This window comes from Cyprinodon variegatus, unplaced genomic scaffold (assembly GCF_000732505.1).
Source record: "Cyprinodon variegatus isolate N-32 unplaced genomic scaffold, C_variegatus-1.0 Scaffold502, whole genome shotgun sequence".
NCBI classification, from domain to species: Eukaryota; Metazoa; Chordata; class Actinopteri; order Cyprinodontiformes; family Cyprinodontidae; genus Cyprinodon; species Cyprinodon variegatus.
In genome coordinates this window covers 309,391-326,958 of record NW_015150955.1, presented here as the reverse complement: position 1 = coordinate 326,958, position 17,568 = coordinate 309,391, and the positions used below count along the sequence as shown (strand labels likewise).

Genomic DNA, 17,568 nt, shown 5'->3' with positions numbered 1-17,568 from the left:
TATCAATGTTGATACTGTAATATTGTTTCACTTTTCAGAGAAAATAAGAAATTATACAATAACTATTCCAATTTTAAGGAACTTCATATTGTATATCCTGTAGTGGCTTTAGAAATCACATTTACAAACTTTGGATATTACAAAAATGTAACTTTAGAAGTTGTGTAGTATTATAAATAAAATGCATGTTGCATGTTGATTTAACATTGATTTATGTGGATTTTGTTAACATTTTTACAATTATAAAGTTCATTTTTTAGATTTATTCAACTTTAAAACTACAACCGACATCATTTCAACCACATCTCAACCAGATTTATTTGCTGAAGGTCGGTCATGTGCCATATACAGTAGGAACTTGTCGAAAACATACATACATACATACCCTTTCCTTTCTACTTTCCATTTAACATACAGCTTTGTGATTTTTGTTCATGTTTAAACCTAATTACACAGAAAATATTTGCTCATTAACATAAAAAAGGTGAAAAGGTAAAAAAAAAAAAAAAAGATTAGGCTCTAAGTAACACTAATTAAGATGCATCTAGTACTCAACATAACTGCAGATTATAAAATAAAATAAATTTAGGATCGAAATCTGAGGAAAGACATTTTCAGCCCTTAATGAAGAAACTTTATTGCAAAAAATGGGCCATGTCAGCAAATAGACATTGTAATTACAGCCCATGTTACCCTGCTGCCCTTTGACACTATCTCCATGCTGTCAGATTTTAAAGATGCAGCGCAGCAGAGGCAGTGTGGAGAAAGGGGTCAGTCTAATTTACTGGCAGATTTAAGGGGCTCTGTGCGTATGTGCTGGGACATTAATATTAATTTAAATAGACGTCATTGGGAGAGGGCTTAATTTGGCCCATTTGACGTCACTCTGTCTGTACCTGGGCCGGTTCTGCACAAAACAGCATCTGTAAGACTGAACAGCTTTTGTATGCACATACTATAATTATATAAGTGGAGCTTTCTTTATGAATTGTACAAAACCAGTAAATAAGCATAAATGTTAAAAAAAATCCCTTTTTATTTTACATGTAGAATCATAACAGTAAGAAAACCAAATTTAGTATTTATGTGGGAGATATCTCTTTTTCCCCGATTGCTGGTTTATAAAGGTCCTGATTGAAATGTCATCTTCTGTGCAAATTATATATAATAACACATAATAATTTTTTTTATCACTACTGACTTGGAATTATTTTTTTCCAGAATTGCCTTTAAATGTGTTGAACATGGTTCATAATTTGAAAACTTTTTTCCTCATACAATCTGTAAAAAAAAAAAAAAAAAAAAAAAACATTCAAGGAAGTTTTTGATATAGATTATTTTATGTCCCAATTTGGTTCTTTTTTTAATTGGGGAGCCACAAGATTCAGTCTTTTTTTTTCTCACTTAAGTTTAATATTTTTGCCCTGTCCTCTTTATTGTGTTTTCTAACATAGGTCTGCAAATTGATGTTCCAGAGCAAGATGATAGCCCACCGGATTTGCTTTCACAAGTTGGCCTTTATGGTGGTTGTCATAAGGTTCTGCTTAGTAATTATACAAGAAACCTTATTGAAAATTTATTAGAGAATAAAATCATTTAAAATGGACAAAGAGACGAAAGGGGGGTGAGAAAGGGGAGAAGGGATAAGAACTAAGGAGAGAGAGAAAGAGATGAAGAATAGTGAGGAGAGAAAAGAGAAATGACAAACCAAACCACCAAAACAAAAACAAAAAAACAACGCAGAAGATATAAGATATATTTTAGAAGTCTGCTTCTGCACCTGCATGAGACGAGAGAAGAAGAAAACGGAACAAAACAGCAGAGAAAAGACAACCAAAGTAAACATCTGGCTTCAAGAGCAGCAGGTATCCCTTAGGTATCCAGTCAGTGCTGTGTGTGAATATTATTCAGGGTTTCACATATCTGTAGCTGCAGCTTAGTATTTAGTCTTGGTGTGCATTCGCGAACACACTGGAACCAAATGCCTGTGGTATTTATGCCTCCTCTGTTCCTAATAAACATGTCTTCTTCTTTCAGTACCATGAACATGATACTTAGATATGCATCCCATCAAAGAAATACATCAGCATCACAATGCAAACACGACTGCAATGTCTTGAAAAAGACATAAAAAAATGGAAGTCGCTGAACTTTCCTTTGTCTGAATGTCTCAGTCTCCCCATGATTCATGCTCATTAGAATGTAAAGTCAAAAGTGTCTGCAAAGACAAACAAATCAGTGAGACCTGCAGCTAAGCAGGCAGGAATACCAGCAAACCAGTAATGCTGTTTGACAGATGAGTTCCAGCTGTCAAAAAGAGAACAATTCAGCTCAAAAGTCTGACGTCTCACATTGGTGCCTGGTTTCTGTCATTCGTTGCTGTTTGTTTGCAGATTCATGCACACGGTGCAAAGGTTGACTTTAATCAGGTATTCTGTGCAGCATATTGATGAGACAGAGAATTTCTTCAGCAGTCATTCGTCTTTGTCAGGTTACCACTCTGAACATTATGTCCTAAAACATGCCTCACCAGGGGAGATTGCATTTTGCAGGGTCATGCTTTCTCATCTATCATTAGATTTGGAACATGCATCTTTGTGCTTCTGCAGCAAGTCCACTTGAAGGTTAATTAAGTTATGAATTCCAAAATGCACTTTTATTTGTTTCAGACTTTTTCTTTGATAAAAACAATTGCCCTTGCAATTATTTCTGCTTGTCACACTCAGTCAACTTAATAAAAAAAAAGGCATAAAAGCACCTTGTTGCAGTTTGGGGATTTTTGTTTTTTCTTCAATGATTGTGTTCCACTTTTGAAAGGGCTATTGAACAACTTGTTCCCGAAAATTAAACAAGGGGTAAATTAATCATTGGGGCATACAAGGAGGAAACGATCTGCAGCGCTATTAATCTTCATTATCTGAGCAAATTCCATCTGTTTACATGAGACTGTAGTCTCCTACTGCCAACATATAGTAGTGCCACAATAGCAGAAGCCTTGACATTTTTAACGTTTCCTATGTATAATTCTATGGACCAAACATTGGGAAAAACATTTATTGCATGGATTTACAACTGTTTTCCATATAAAAAACTGGAACCTTTTGTTTGCGTTGGCATCCAGTTATTTTACTCTGTTGTGTTCGTATTAAATAAAACTGAAAACCTCAGAGATTTTTTATTAGAACTGTAGTAAACGACTAGCAAATTAGGTCAATAATGCCATTCTATCTGTAGAGGAGCAGCAGACATCAACAGTAGGTGCTACCCTGTTGACTTAATCATCCTGTTGCTCTTTCCTTAGAGCAAATCGTGAAAAGGAGAAAAAATAATGCTAATCGAAAAAATAGAAATTAATAAAAAAGTAATTTTGCAGGAGGTGGGAGGATTTGTTAGTGAGGTATTTATTAGTTATGCACTCCACACATGTGGCCTTTTAAGAGGGATATTGAGAGGAAAACCTGTATTTAAGACAACCATAAAAAGTCCTGTTCACAGTTTACAACAAGGCACTGAAAGATACTACAAACATATTGAAGAAGGTCCTTTTTTAATCTGAGTGTAAATCAGATTATTTTTGTCATGCATGAAATATGGTCTTTAAAAATGATTGGAGTAAAGACAGTCGTTATTTGAAAAACACTAATTTGGGTTTTTAATGGAAAGTGGGAAGGGAAGGTTGTTTTTTTATTCAATCTGATATTCAGCTGTTGTGCTGAGAATAAAAAAAGCAAGATTTTTCAGATTCATGATCTGCAAACCAGGTTGAGAAATACCCTTAATTATTTTCAGCTTTAACTTACCGTAATTAAAAAGCTCACACTTTAAACTAGAGAATCAAAAATAGAGAAGAGAAAAAAGCCACAAAACTTAAAAGAAATGTATTATTTGATATATGTCTCCTGCTTTAAAGTAATTCCCTTAGTAAGTAGTGCACTGCTACACTATTAGTGGCATCCAATCTGTGGTTAAGGGTCATGCTCAGAGACTTAAAGTGTTAGATGAAGTTTCAAAGCAGTGACATTTGTAGGGTCTCAAGGATGCAAAAACCCTGCTTTCTATATGCAACTTCCCTTTCCCAACCATTTAATTATAGAATCGAGCCAACAAATGTAGATCCAAAGTTATTCTAATGAGAAAAGATATGTATAACTGAAAGTGAAGATTATTGTTCAGTGTTTGATAGTATTCAATGATTCTTCAGATCTAAATCCACCCATGCATTAGAATTTACCAGACCTGAGTCAGTGGATACCAGAAATGCCAAGGGTATTTCCTTTTCTTTGTGTTGTGGAGGAAATATGAATTGGAGAGTACCTAGTATTTGGTTTCTGTTTATTTGCTGCTCATAGAAACTTTCTGCTTATTAGAAAGTAATGCAAGTTCTTCTCATCTTTAAAAGGGATCCATTCTCTTTTGTCATGACCTAGATTCAGTCTGCACTCTTTATGCACTTTAGGATTAATCTGAGGGTATTTTTAAAGATTATTTTGCAAACTTTACATCCGTTTTTTTCTTAAAATGGTGTCCCATTGCAAAACTGCATCAAAAACAGTCAATGACATAAAGAGACGAACTGCAAGTGTCCCGTTCTCTGAGGTGGAAATGAAAGAGAGCTAGTAAGTCATTTAGTTCTGCTGGGACAGGTTTATATCAGCAGGATCTTTCATTCTTAACTTGTGACAAAACCTGAACTCTTGCATCTCCTTAGGCCGGTCTAAACTGGCTTACAGGAAGTTTTTCAGCATTTATAAAGGTGTTGATGTCACTAAGAACCACTGACGCTTCACTTCACCAAAAACAAGCTAAGACCTACAATTCCTTCAGAATAAATGTCACTGAAACATCTGAGTTATTCATACTTAAACTTAAGTTAGTGTTTGAAAAGACAACAGGTAGTGTAATTCTGTATGATCCGTTTCTATGTGAAGCTAGCAAGGACATTTTAACTAAAGGTGCATTTGGACAAAAACAAAACTTTTCAGATGAAAGTTTTTGTGACGCTGAGTTCCTGATCATCTTCCTAAGGTACTGCAGCCTGGTTAGAATACATGGTTTCTTTGAATTTGCCCCATATGTTAAATAAAAAATGTTAAATAGACTTCCAAGGATATCTATAGAAACTCTGTGGAGTGTTCTGAATAGAATAAAACAAAAACAGAAACGAACTCTGGACATCAATACTACCCTTTAATGTGGTCTTAAACAAAAGGCACAAATTTCATTACATAATAAATTAATATTTAATACAGTAAAGTGATTACAAAAGCAGTCCTCCTTTTCTTTTTAAACAGTGAACTGCCGAGAAATTAAAAACTGGCCCAAATTAAGCATTAACGGTAAATTTGAATCTTTTCAAATTCATTCACGAGGAACACAGCATTTAAAAAACTGGAAAGCATTTAAAAAAATTTCTCACTAAGGGCTTTAAAAAAAAAAAAAAAAAAAAAAAAAAAAAAAAAAATCCTGCTTTATTTTCATTCCAAAACAAGTGGAGCAAGTATTCCTCTTGGCACTAATCATGTTAAGGTTATAAAAAGAAATACAAGTTACTGAGGAGCAGAATAATAAAAAAATATATATAAATGATGTCCCTCTACTGCCATTATACCAATACATGGAATTCTAGTAATAAAGCAAAAACAGTCAAGAGTGCACACTAGAAATGTGGATTGTGTAAATTAATATTAAATATGACCAAAATAGCTGCCTCTGTGACTTTAAAACAATAACAGGTTATCGGCAGGTTATCAATAAAACAACCAAATGTCGTTTTTTCGCATTGATATTTCTAGATTTTATTATACAACCAATATCAACCAATTTATGTCATCACAAGATGCGTATTTTAAATCAAAGTACACTAAGTGCCTCAAATTTCCTTCATCTTTTTGTAGGATAAAAACAAAGTCTGATAAATAAAAACAGCAGAAAAAAGCGATATCTAATGAATGACTACACACTAATGAAGACGGTGTAGCACAACACTAATATACAGTGAAATCATGTCAGATGTGCTCTGGGTCCACGTTCATCTTCAATATTTCCTATAGTTTTGATTGTCTTAAATTTCTAGCTTGGTCGTAAAGCAAACATTTAATGATGTAAGATAAAACTGATTTAAAAAAAGGAGAAAAAATCTAATTATTTTCTTGGACCTGTGTGAAAATAAAATAAGTGCAGTTTGGAGTATTGAGAATACAAATCTTACTAATTCAGGTCTGAACAAACCAGCTAACCAGGAGGCAGAAATTCCAGCCCAACTGTTTGTGCTTCATGCTCATCCCTAAGTTGCTAAGAACAAATCACTACACAGCAAAAAGATCACACCTTTTTAGCCACCATGTATAGTTTAAAAAAATAAACAGGAAATTTGATGGTACATGAAAGAACCTGAGGATGCCAGCATGCTGTAAGGCTCTGATGCTGAGGCTTACGGAAGAGCGTTGTGACACTGCTGTGGAAGGAGTGTTTGCATTTTTTTTTTTTATTTAACAATTACATCTGGGAACGGAAACTGTAAAAACATGGATATCTAAAAATGATGCGCTCCATTTTCCAGATTAGAGGACCTTTAACTTATTAGGTATGAGGGTCTATATGAGACTTATTGTTTTTTTTTTTTACCAGGAAATAAAATTAAAAAAAATAGGGGAAGTAACTACTCACTCAATGTTATTCTTTTATAGTTTTCCCTAACATTATATTTTTCCCCTTCAGTATAGTGTACTGACTGCGGAAATTCCCTATACATTATTACCTGCATAGAAACCAACTAGTCAGTTAATTACAGAATGTTAAAAGCAAAAGTCTTAAATTGCAGGTTTTGCTTGGAGACAATTGACTGGAAAAGGATTATGCTGTATGACAAATGATCGATAAGTCTTGTCAATGCAGAGAGCAGAAATGCTATAGTTAGCCAAAAAGGGGGATCATTGACCATTTTTATTAAAAAAAGAAGGAAAAAAGCAATTCCTATGCTCAAAACTTTCAAAACATGTTGTTCCCAAACTTTTTTTTAACCATTCGAAAAGAAAGAAAAAAATAAATAAATATATATACTATTCATAAACCATCTAACTTTTAAATATATTTTGTCATAAGAGTTAAATCATGTCCTACTGTATGGAAAACACCTAAATAAAAACATAATCTACTGTTAACGTGCATAAATATATATTTTTATATATATTTTTTAAATTACTGCACAATCATTTTGTTGCACAAATTTAATGTCAATATTTCGCTCAAATAAATCACCAGAGATGGCCTGAATAAAAAAACTTCCAATCCTGTAAATAACACTATAAGGTCTACAAAATAAACAGGTAGGGAAAGGGGGTAGATATCCAATTTGTTTTGGTAGAAATATTTCAGAATCTAGAACAAGGTAATGTCTTATTAAGTAATGTCTTATTTAGTAGACCTGTCCTGACATGTGCCAGAAACAGCCAATGTGAAATAAGTGCTAATTAGACAAACTATGTTTTTGTTTGTAAAGGTCTATGAGCTATGATCTCCTAACATATTTTGAAAGTTCTGGAAAATGGAGAAACACATATTCAGATATGATTCCACAAACCCACAAGAAACTGGCAGCTGAGTTTGTGGGTAAGTAGATCATACATATATATTCCACAATGCCTGTCAACAACGATCAGCTTAAATGTGACAATGTTATTTCAAAGGGGCGACCTGAAGAGGAGTTTAACCATCAACACATGAACTCAGAGTGTCACTGTTAGATATTACGTCATGGAGTGCTTGTTTTCAGGCCCAAATGCGGCACGCTGATGTGTGCTGAGTCCCGCTGGGCCTGAATCATCCCTGAATGCTTTGACTGCTTGCTCATCGCCCTAAACAGCCGGTCTAGTCAGTCTGGTCAGTCCGTGTCATACAGTGCAGGCAGGATATCAGTTGAAGTACAGTTCTTTAGTCAGCATAGAGACCACACAGGGAATCTGTTTCTTCTCAGTGAAACGTGGGTCCTCAGACCAGGACTCAAAGCTGGTGGCCACCATGTAGTTGACCCGTGTTAGGATCTGCATTATCTCCAGCTGCTTGCCAAACTCGTTGAGGACGCTACAGAGGGCCTGAACAAACCAGGAGCCCCGGCCAGGGTTCCTCCATGAGTAATATCCTAAAGAATGTCAAGGGTTAATAGTATGTAGAACAGAAGGGTTTATTTTATTTTATTTAACACTAAAAATGCATCTTACCTGGGACAGTGGAGTACGCAAACAAGAAATCTGCCTCAACTGGGATTTTATGTCTTGGATTGGCATCTGTCTCCAAGGTGTCGTTAGGTGGACCTGAATCTGTCTGGATACCATCATCAAATTCAGAACCTCGACAAGCCTGAGAAAAGGGGAAAAATATAAACGTTAGAAAGAGATAGTGGGTGTATTTCTTACGTAATAGCTAGGGAGTCAACAGAACAACATTTTATTATACTTCTATTTAAACATAAAGGTATTTTTTAAAGCATTATACCTGGATGAAGAAAAGTTTGGGCTTCCCCACTAAGCTTTTGCACTTGTCCCCCCTGAACAGCGAGGTCATGGCCTTGATGGGCATGGCTCCGTCTGTCCCATAGATCATTCCCTCCTCGCCATGGCTCAGCAGGATGCAAGCGAAACACGAGCTTTGGCTGTGGTCTTCCTCCGAGGCTGACCCACAAACACAAAAAAATAACTATTAGCAAATTTTGAGGCTGTATGAAATAAATAAATCCTCTTACTCACAAAACACACAAAGCTAAAATGATTACTTAGGCTCTACATAGTAGAAAAAGGGCGTATCCTCTTATTAGCCCCATTTACACTACCCTTTTGAAACCATGCCGAGAGCAGTCCGAGCATGGTGACAGAGATTACTGTTTATTGTAAATGGCGCGCAAACTGAACCAGACCATGCCAGACACAACCGAACCACGCTAACACGGTACTAGTTCAACAGTAGGGCTCATTGCCGTTCAGTTCTGGCTCAGTTCTCTGATAACAAAGAGCCCAGGAGCAGACCGCTTCATCTCATTACAGTCAGCCTACGTAATCATGAAATTTCAGACATCCCTACCCTGCCTCACGTTTTCCAGTGATGATTCTGCTTAGCAGTGTGATGAACCTTAACTTTTGTCATTGTTTCCTGCGTCTGTAAGCCTTGATTGGGTTATTGTTTGTCATATCCACTTCAGAAAAGCCGACTCTGTCAACTAAATTTACCAAAGGCTGCCTTCTTCGCCTGACTCTCTGCAAACTTCCTGAATGTTACGGCCACCGCCATGTTGGTACGCTGGTTTACCTCTAGAGAGCAGTAGTACCGTAGATCATCACTATGAGGCGAGGAACCGTGCTAGCGTGATTTGTAAACGGTCTTAAGGAATCAAGCTCGGCAAGATTAAGTGATCCAAGCTCAGTCCGAACTTGGCATGGATCGGTTTTCAGATTGTAGTGTAGATGGGGCTATTATTTCAAACCAAACTGTTTTAGCTATAGCGATGGAATTTTTATTAGATTACATTTCAATTAAAATAATCTGAAATATAAGTAATAATTGAAATGAAACCTACTGATCAATGCTGTTTGATTATGCAGTTTCAAGAGAAACAATAATAGATTTGAATTTCAGGAAGCCTGGTGGTGAGAAGATCGCAAATCCATGTAGAAGTAATTTTATCTTGGACAATATTTTTTCTTTCTATACTGAAATAATCCCTTACAAAACACATTTTAAGAATACTTGTTGCTATTCCTATATTTAATCCCCTTTCTGTCGTAACTGTGTAAAAACCCGGTAAAACATTTTTTTCTATGAGATTTTAACAACAAATATATTCAAATATATTATGTGAACACAAATATTTGTGTTTTGCTGTCAAAGAACGATAAAAGAAACAATAGCTTACTAAATGTGTCCTAAGTTTTTATTTGATGGCAACAGAGCAGGAACCATTACAGATTTTTTGTAGCTTTGAGCTGCAAACAACAGTTTAGGCTGATTCTGTTGCATCTTTAAAGGCTTTGACAAATGAAAACAATGAAGCTACATTTGTTTTCTAGCTCCAGCAGTGACAATTAACAGCTGACACAAAGGCAACGTCATGCAACATGCATAGTAGCAGTAGTTACTGTAAAATAGATTTTATGAACATTTAAAACAAAAAAGGTGAAACAAGTTTGCAAAACATTTTCCCTGTTGCCTCTTTCCCTTTCACCTTTTCACAGTCTGAATTATTCAAGTTTTTTTTTACATGTTGTAAAAAACATGTTTAATTATTTTTTGCTTAACAGCTCTAACTTCTATTGATGTTTCTTGTGATTTAAGCCATCAAATAAAAAAAGAACAAAGTTGCTTAATATTCAGACAGGTTAATATTGTCCTTTACAGCCTACACTAATAATAAAGCATAGATATAAAGAAAATAATATTCCACATCACTGAGCCATCATTATAACACAATGTTGGTTAGGGATTTTATAAAAAAAAAAAAAAAAAAGAAGACTTTTAAGATGTTTCTTTGATTAAATAAACCATAAAATACAAAATTAGAGAAAGGCACTACTTACCCTGTTTGAGAAGATTCTCCATCTTCTCACACGTCTGGTCGTTATAAACCATGACTTCGAAGCCCAGGTTCCTGAAGCATTTGAACAGCTCGCCTGCATCGCGGTCTGTGCCATTGCGTACATTCATCCCTGTCGAAATATAACGTTAAAGCAAAGACACCTTCATCCAAACAAACAATAAATGGTGTGTAAATAAATAAGTGTGTAACGTTATTAAATACGTAGTGTGAAACAGGTTTGCCATACCCGTGTTTGCATCAAAGTTTTTGTTGTTGATGATGATGCACTTCCCCACTTGCTGGTGGCTCATCTTATACTGGAATGCTGGTAAAACAATTCTGTAATGGCTTTCAGAAGAATAGTCCTGCTCCCGCGTCTGGCCATCCTTATTTTTCTTGCTAAAAGACAGAAAACACAAATGAAGTAAAAAAATCTGTAACAAAAAAAAGGCTTTCATATTTACACAGTGTCAGCTCTTACCATATTATGTAATATCTTGCTAATTGAGATTTGACTAGAACATATCCCTGGCTCATCGTACATTTCCAAAGTTGAAAACTTTCTTTGCTAAGACTTTTCAGAGAAACATGTAGCACGCGGGAAACTAGAAACAACCTGAACCACTGACTGAAAAAAAAACCCTGAAACATACGTACGTGATTAAATAAGGCATAAATGGTGAGGCCAAATTTGGTTGCAGCGATCCACGGTCCGGCTAAAGAAGAAACTAGAACATTTTTGCTAAGATCACCGACGTAGACTGAGCAGGAAGAAACGATCCAGCGAAGGTCAGTTTCACAGTCCTCTAATATTTCCATTCTTTGACAGATCCATCCAGATACCTACGCTAACAGTGGCCCATTGCAAAGCTAAAAGATCTAGAAGAGCCCAGCCATTGGGTCACTGCAGCACCAGAACAATACTGTACACAGCATTAGCTCCTGTCCATTTACACCCACAGGCAAGCGTACTTTTTTTTTTTTCCAAATAGACATGTGATCCAGAACATTTGGAGTCCCCTCCCACCTCCACAGAGCCAACATGCTGTACAAGACAAATGCATGAGGGTGGGTGAAGAGCTGCACCCATGCTACACTGTGGAAAAGGACAGTCATGATAAATCTCTTACCTTGGGTCGTCATTAAGCGCTACTCCGCTCTGCATCGGAAATACCTTGATTCGGTCTTGTTTTTAAAATTTCTGCACACCCGGAAGCTGAAATCTTTCTTAGTGTGTTCTAGGAAGTGCACATGCTCTCTGTACAGTTTGGAGTCCAGACTGGGCCCATGGGCTGCTGAGGTGAGGGACAGTGCACTGTGAGCCCCCTGAGTCAGCATACTCCCCATGGAACCAGTGCTTTCTAAAGGCCTATTCATGCTCAGGCCTCAGAGCCTCACTCCCTGCTGAGGTCAGACAGGCTATTAGGTTCCTTCGATGTGAACAAACAAAAGATCCCGTCGTACAGGACATGGTCTACAGTGAACCATTAAAGATATTAATAACAATGTTTTTAGTGCAGTGATCAGAGAAAAACTGTCAAACAATTAACTAATATCCAACTGTCAATAATAGTAATATGACATTTCTGATATTTCGATATCCATAACGGTATATTATTAGAGCTTTTGCTGCAATAATAGACTGTAATAATTAAGTTGTATGTGTTTTGTTATTTAAAAGCAACCATTTCCTTCATTTTTCACAAGAAGTGTTTTATAAACATGGCAAAATAATTGCCATAAGTTTGTAAAGGGTTCAGTTGCAAGCATTTTTGGCAGTTATTTTCTCTCTCTTATTTTTTTATTATTTATTTTAAACTGAATTGAAAAAATATATATTGTGATTAGGTTTTATCTGTATCGTCCTATATTTAATATATTTCTTCCACTTTTGACATGATTTCTGACATCATTTATCTTGCTTGATTTCCTTAATTTTTGATCATCGGCCGATACTTAGATGCCAAAGTGATTTTTTCCACAGATCTTATCTACCTCTGCAAAGGTCTGAAACTCAACGCTCTAAACCTTGATTTATAATTGAGAGTAGAAATTTCAAAAGTTTTCATTGTTTCACTGCTTAATGCTTTTCAGTAAGATAAGATTGAAATATTTGAGGGATTTTGTGATCTTATGACCACTGCCAGCGTCTGTTATAAATAAATAAAAAAGAAATTCCGTTATATACTTAGTTAAAGATATAAATAAAGATAATAATACTTACATATACTGTAAATGGTTGTAAAAAGCAAGAAAAAATCCTTTCACCCTTTAATAGATGTTCAATTCAATATAAAGTGTTTGCGTTTGAGATATAAAAATATTAGCTTTTTTTTTTTTAATCTAAATCTAAGAATCTGTTTATTATAAAAATGAAGAATAGATGTTTAAGCAACAATAATCTCCTGTGTCAAAATCCTAACCAAGGATAGGCAACATTGTCTTTAGTTTCTCTATTGTAGAAAGATTTAGAGTGCCACCTAGTGATGGAAATTGGTAAAAAAAAAATGTTTTTTACTTTTAAAAATAAACTTAAGTAAAAGCCTTTTTTAAAGGCCTACATACAACAATTCACATTTGAATGCCAGTAAAGAGTGCGGCAGATTTGTTTCAATCATTTCGATCTGAAAATATATTTGAAGCCTAAACTGGGCAGCCCGACAATAAATGCTGTAGAAAAAAGGCCTAGTTTATAAAATGTTTGCTTTTTCTTTACATTTGGTAGGATGGATTCAGTGTTATATTTAATGCTGTACAGATTACACAAGCTAATTTTTAAAACAGCAGTTCCACAATGAAAACAACAAATAAGATTTTCATAACATTCAGACAGGTGTGGATGTTTACAGGCATGAGTCACAAGGGTGTGAAGGCACTTGAAATCCAACAGCCTAGATAGTCTAGTACTTTATCTATGCAGTCTACAGCAACTTCAACATTGCTATGACAAAATAGATTGATAGACCGGAAACCGATTTAATAAATAATGCAGCTCTATAAACCTGAATCATATTTTAGTTTGTTACCTTGAACACAAAAATGGAACAAAAAAATGCAGAATAAGGTTAGCACAAAAAAATAAAAAAACCCTCATCTAATCTTTTTATTGGTATGTTTTTTATCAGGTTTCATCATACATTATTTACTAAAATATAATGTAGTTTCTAATGTCAGTTTAGTTATAGTAGATTATAAATTATAAAATGCATTTATGTATGGATTTTCATATTCTCAAAGAAAATCCTATCTTTACACCTGAAATTCAACTTTCTATTTGCAATTTGCAGACAGATTTAATTTGGTTATATGCATTAAGTTAAATGAAGTCTCATTGGCTAATCTTCTAATCCGTTCCACCAAACTAAAACCAAAACATACATTTGATTTACATTTCTCATCACAATTGTAGTCTGTATTTGTCTATTAACAAAAATCTAAATTATTTATCATTTAATCCAAAAGTGTGAGTGCACCTTTATGGGATAATCAAGTAAAGTTACAGGGTAAAACGAATGGAAAATAAAGTATTAATACATATTGTAGCTAGCTAATGTAGTTAATCAAAGCTCATCTTAATTTGTGTCTCTCAATGTTACCTTAAAGTTCGAATAAAACCACATTTCAAAATACTGAAGTATCCTTTAGTGGATATATACATTTTATAACTGTTTTTATTCCTGTATGAGCCGAGGGATGGATGCTTTCTACCTGTGTGTGTTATTCTGTCCTCCTCTTTGTCCACTTTTCTGTTATAAGTAAAAACAAGTCAGTCCCTCCAACACCCACCCACTTAATTAGGCAGCCAATTAATTCAAGTAGCAGTAGTCGCGCTAATATCTAAATACTGGAGCTGTTAAAGTGAAATCTATTGAAATAAAGACTCAAATCTACATTTTGTTACCCCTTTAGGATCCAAAATGGAGAATTACCCTAAAAGTGAGTGATTTCCATGTCCATTTTACAATTTTAACAGAAAAAGGGTTGGAATAGTTGTAACCCCAGTCGGCCTCGGCAGATGGCCGCTCACACTGAGCCTTTATCTGCTGGAGGTTTCTTCCTGTTAAAAGAGAGTTTTCCTCTCCACTGTTGCTACAAGCATGCTTAGTGTGAGGGATTGCATTCAAGTCGATGCAATAACCTGGTTTTCTTTAGATAGAAAACTTTGAATCAGCTTGACTGTATGATCTATACTGTAACTGTAAAGTTCCTTGAGATGACGTGGGTACTGAATTGGCGCTATATAAATAAACTGAATTGTGGGCGTGCTTTGGTGGTGCAGTGGTTAGTGCACACGACCCATGCATGGAGGCCTTAAGGCTGATTTATACTTCGAAATTAGGTCCTCTACGTAGGTGTCGCGGTGAACGCAGAGACATCCCCGCCCCCTCTGCAAACACTCTGGTGCACCTCTCCAAAATTGTAGGTGACTGCAGACAGGAGGCCTATGATTGGTCAAATCTAGTCTTCTGTTTGGTACCTTACCAGCTTGTGTTGTTTGTATGACTGCGTTTGCGGAAAATGACTCGTGAAGTTGGACCAGCTAGAAGAGCGAGGTGCGCGAGAACACTGGAACCCTTTTTCCACCTGGATCCCCACTCTTTTTCGCCCTTATGTCCATCTGTTGTCGCACAAACTCGCCCCCACTTTCTCTCCCCGCCTTGGCCGTATCTAGACCCACAGCTAGTTCGTGATTGTCCCTCTTGCGTTATGCCGTGGAATAATAACATAGTGCACCACGCTTCAATATTGAGCATAAATCAAAAATGTCTGCATCATACCTGCGACAAGCTCACTGCAACACATTACCACGGGAGTTTAACCAGCCCTTTAGTCCTTGACGCGGGCGACCCAGGTTCGAATCCGGCCTTTCCAGCATGTCTCTCCCCCTCTCTCATACCCCCTTTCCTGTCAGCCTACTGTCCATAAAAAAAACAGCAACTAGTGCCTTAAAAAGTAAAAAAAATAATAATAAACTGAATTGAATTGAACATAAAGTGGGAAAAGGTTTAGAAGGTTTTTCAGGAGAAGTTGGTTTGGTGCAGCAAAACAGGTGAGTCATGTCAAACCTGATTTATCTGGAACATGTGGATAGCGCTTAGATACTGAAAGAAACCTGGTATGTTTTAGGCTTCAGATGTTTTTTCTTTTTTCTTTTAGCAAAATTCAAAATATCTATAAAATTTGCAGGCGTACTAATACTTCTTCTACAGGCTGCTGGAGATAGAAACAAGTTTGAATGAGGTCAAACTACAGTGAAAACTACAAACAATTCTTCTATTCAACATATTCTCTGTTTTTCTCCGATTTATTTATTGTTTTCTGTTGATGTCTATTTTGAGAAACAGCCAATTAGCACCCACCGTCCAAACAGCAGAAACCTCCCACTGCGGTCCGGTTTGGCGTCCATCTGATCACCCGCTGCCTCAGCACCAACTCCACCGTCAGGGTTGGGATCAACTTCCGCCTCCAGCTTCTCCTCCACACCGACACCAACCTCATTCATTTCAGCCTCCATCTGGGTTTAACGCAGATATATTTTATCACACCCACTCGTCCCCTTAGAACTTCTAAATAAAAGTTTACAACAAGCTAGCTGGAAAAAAGTCGTAAAATAAAGGCAGTTCTGACTCTTGGTTACAGTACTACAGCATAAATCAGCACTGCTAAAAATGTACAGATATTAACATAGCTAACATGATAAAATTATTAGATTAAGGGTTCAAATAAAGTTTTTAACATACGTTTAACATGATTAGCTTCTTGAAGTGTTAAGCTAGTAAAATATGAACTGTTTCAAACTTTTAAATATTTTCAGAAATTAGCTCTAACTTACCCTCAGTTATTCTTGGGCTGTCCTGTAACAGCTTATTCTGAATAAACATAAACACGTAACTTTTGGGTCGACTTTCCTCCTTAAGGTTCTGAGGGACTTTCTGTTCCTTCAAGTGAAGTTAAGAAAGTGAAAGTTTGCTCAGTCGTGCGTCATGACGTCGGCACCGTGCGTCACTTTTTAAATAAGGTTTTTTTTTTTTTTTTTTAACTCTTCTTCTTCCTCTTGAACCTTTTGTATGGCGATTGGTGGCAAAAAAAGTTAGGTGAGCAGTACTACCACCAGCTGGCAAGGAGTGTGCACCACATGACAAAAAAAAAACTATATATATATATATATATATGTATATACACTTAGCTCTCTAAATGTTGTGTCTTTTAATGACTGAGGTATTAGGAATATTACCGAATATTACCAAAAACACATTTTTTCCCCATTTCTTTTTCATAATGATACATTCATTTTTTTCTGTTTAAAGAAAGTCATTCCTCGGAGTCTGATGTTAAATTCTTGAAATCCCAATGGGGCATCTTATTTTAGTCATTACTCAGCAGAGGCATCAGTTTTCTTGCATATTTTTACTATTATTTTTAGCAAATCAGCAAAAAAATAATACATACATTGATTGATTGATTGATTGATTGATCACAGAGGAGAAATGTACTTGTTACATCAGCTCAAATAGTCAAAGGAGAAGAAGAAGTTGCATAGGATATAGTAGTAGTATGTACACTGCGACCACATATGACAGCCTTTTTTATTTTTTTTCTATAGTAGGATTATTATATATACAGGGTTATTACAGTGGGTATTACAAGGGTATTTATATAAATAAATATTTATATCTATATTATATATAAGGGGTCTTCAACGTTTTCCAGGCCAAGGGCCCCCAAACTGATGGCGAGATGGCGACCCCCTAATTGTAGAGTATATTGTATGAAATTGTGTTATATTAAACTGGTTCTATAGTCACTCTATTACTAATGGAGTAATGTGACGAAAGTAATTTTGCCCTGGGATAGTACTGGTGGTGAATTTACCATTTATGTGATGATTAAACACGTCATCTCTAAAGTGCCTTGAGATGACATGTGCAGTGAATCGGTGCCACATGAATAAAATTAATTGAAAATAAACTGAATTAATGCAGAGATCATGAGAGGATGTCTAAAAT

At 35.7% G+C, this 17,568-nt stretch overlaps 1 protein-coding gene across 1 annotated transcript; it reads right to left on the bottom strand.

The window, feature by feature from the left end:
* Positions 1-6,486: 6,486 nt before the first annotated feature.
* On the bottom strand, positions 6,487-16,536 carry casp7 (caspase 7). Its single transcript, XM_015390490.1, has 7 exons — positions 16,395-16,536; positions 15,922-16,076; positions 10,809-10,960; positions 10,563-10,691; positions 8,491-8,666; positions 8,217-8,355; positions 6,487-8,137 (listed from the first exon to the last, which is right to left on the bottom strand). The coding sequence occupies exons 2-7, from the start codon at positions 16,074-16,076 to the stop codon at positions 7,911-7,913; spliced, it is 978 nt and encodes a 325-aa protein (XP_015245976.1). The 5' UTR covers positions 16,395-16,536; the 3' UTR covers positions 6,487-7,910.
* Positions 16,537-17,568: the final 1,032 nt, after the last annotated feature.